The sequence below is a fragment of the Frankliniella occidentalis genome, unplaced genomic scaffold (genome assembly GCF_000697945.3).
Source record: "Frankliniella occidentalis isolate FOCC.00 unplaced genomic scaffold, Focc_3.1 Scaffold2, whole genome shotgun sequence".
NCBI lineage: Eukaryota > Metazoa > Arthropoda > Insecta > Thysanoptera > Thripidae > Frankliniella > Frankliniella occidentalis.
This window is the reverse complement of record NW_026267132.1, coordinates 3,176,442-3,177,568: the sequence shown is the minus strand read 5'-3', so window position 1 is coordinate 3,177,568 and position 1,127 is coordinate 3,176,442. Positions and strand designations below refer to the sequence as shown.

At 64.3% G+C, this 1,127-nt stretch overlaps 1 protein-coding gene across 1 annotated transcript in view; it reads left to right on the top strand.

Moving 5' to 3' along the window:
- LOC113204406 (beta-alanine transporter-like) overlaps positions 1-851 on the top strand; it is a 42,621-nt gene extending 41,770 nt beyond the window's left edge. The window contains exons 10-11 of the mRNA XM_052263963.1: positions 577-636; positions 728-851. Coding sequence (XP_052119923.1) covers positions 577-636; positions 728-851 — 184 coding nt within the window. The remainder of the gene's footprint in view (positions 1-576; positions 637-727) is intronic.
- Positions 852-1,127: the final 276 nt, after the last annotated feature.

Sequence of the window (1,127 nt, the reverse complement as noted above, 5' to 3'; positions counted from 1 at the left end):
TTTCTCAACAATATTAACTTTTCAATTTTTTTCTAGACATTGATAAAGTACTTATTTAATTTTGTTGTTATTTTGATTTGAGGTGGGGTCGAGGGTGGGGTGCACGGTGTTTCACCTGTTGTGTCTATGGTACTGGCGTTGCGCGTGTCTTGACCCGGACGGCCTCACCGACCCTCAACGCTCTATTGTGGACCGGGCCCCCACCCCCCGGCGGCAACAGAGCCAGGCACGGCCAACGGCCAACTTTTCGGCTCTGCGAACAATAACAGGATCGCGAACACTTTTCCGGGAGCTGAAACTCTGTACGGATTAAACGCGAGCCGGCTGCAGAGTCGCAGTGAATGTGAGGCGCTCCCGGTCGGGTCGGACAGGAGGCTACGGCGCACCTCCGGAAGCTCGGCGCAAAGCACGGCGCAGCGGGCTGCTGAGAGTTTGCCACGCTTATTTCGCCGGGCGGACCGCGGTTAAAACTTTCAGCCGCTTCCATAGAAGCTGCAGCCGCGCCCTGCGATCACCGCGCATTATCCAGTCAACCCGTTCTTCCTCAACGAGCGCTTATTGGCCTTTCTGACGCAGGGTGGCGGACTCCGCGCTGCAGGAACCCAAGGGCGCGCTCGGCGGCTCCCCCATCTCCAGGTGCGTACGCTTGCTTGCTGCTGGTGCAGGATAGACACGGAGAGCTACAGTCAGTGTGCGTCTTACCGGACTTTTGTTTCTCTGCCGACAGACTCGGCAAGGACTTGACCTTCTCGCCCTTCTCGACGCCCAACGCGACGGACGCCACCTCCTCGACGGACGTGACCTCGGACACCACCGTGCCGGGCGGAGACCTCGGCGTATCGGCCGTATGACGGCCGGCGCTCAACGGGGTGGCCCCGGGCCTGGGCCCCCCGCCCCCGCGCACGGGCCCGCCGCAGGCCCCGAGGCCCCCGCAGGTGCCGGAGGGAGCCCTGGCACTGCGGCCTCTCCGAGCCGCGAGTCAGCCAGACGCCCGGACGCGAGCGTCCAAGGGGCGACCGAAGGCCGGCGGTAAGGCGGGCTCCAAGGCGCCCAGGGACGGGGAAGCCGCTGGGGCGTCAACGCCGCCGCCCCCGCAGCAGCCCGCCACCACCACACCGCCCCCGGCG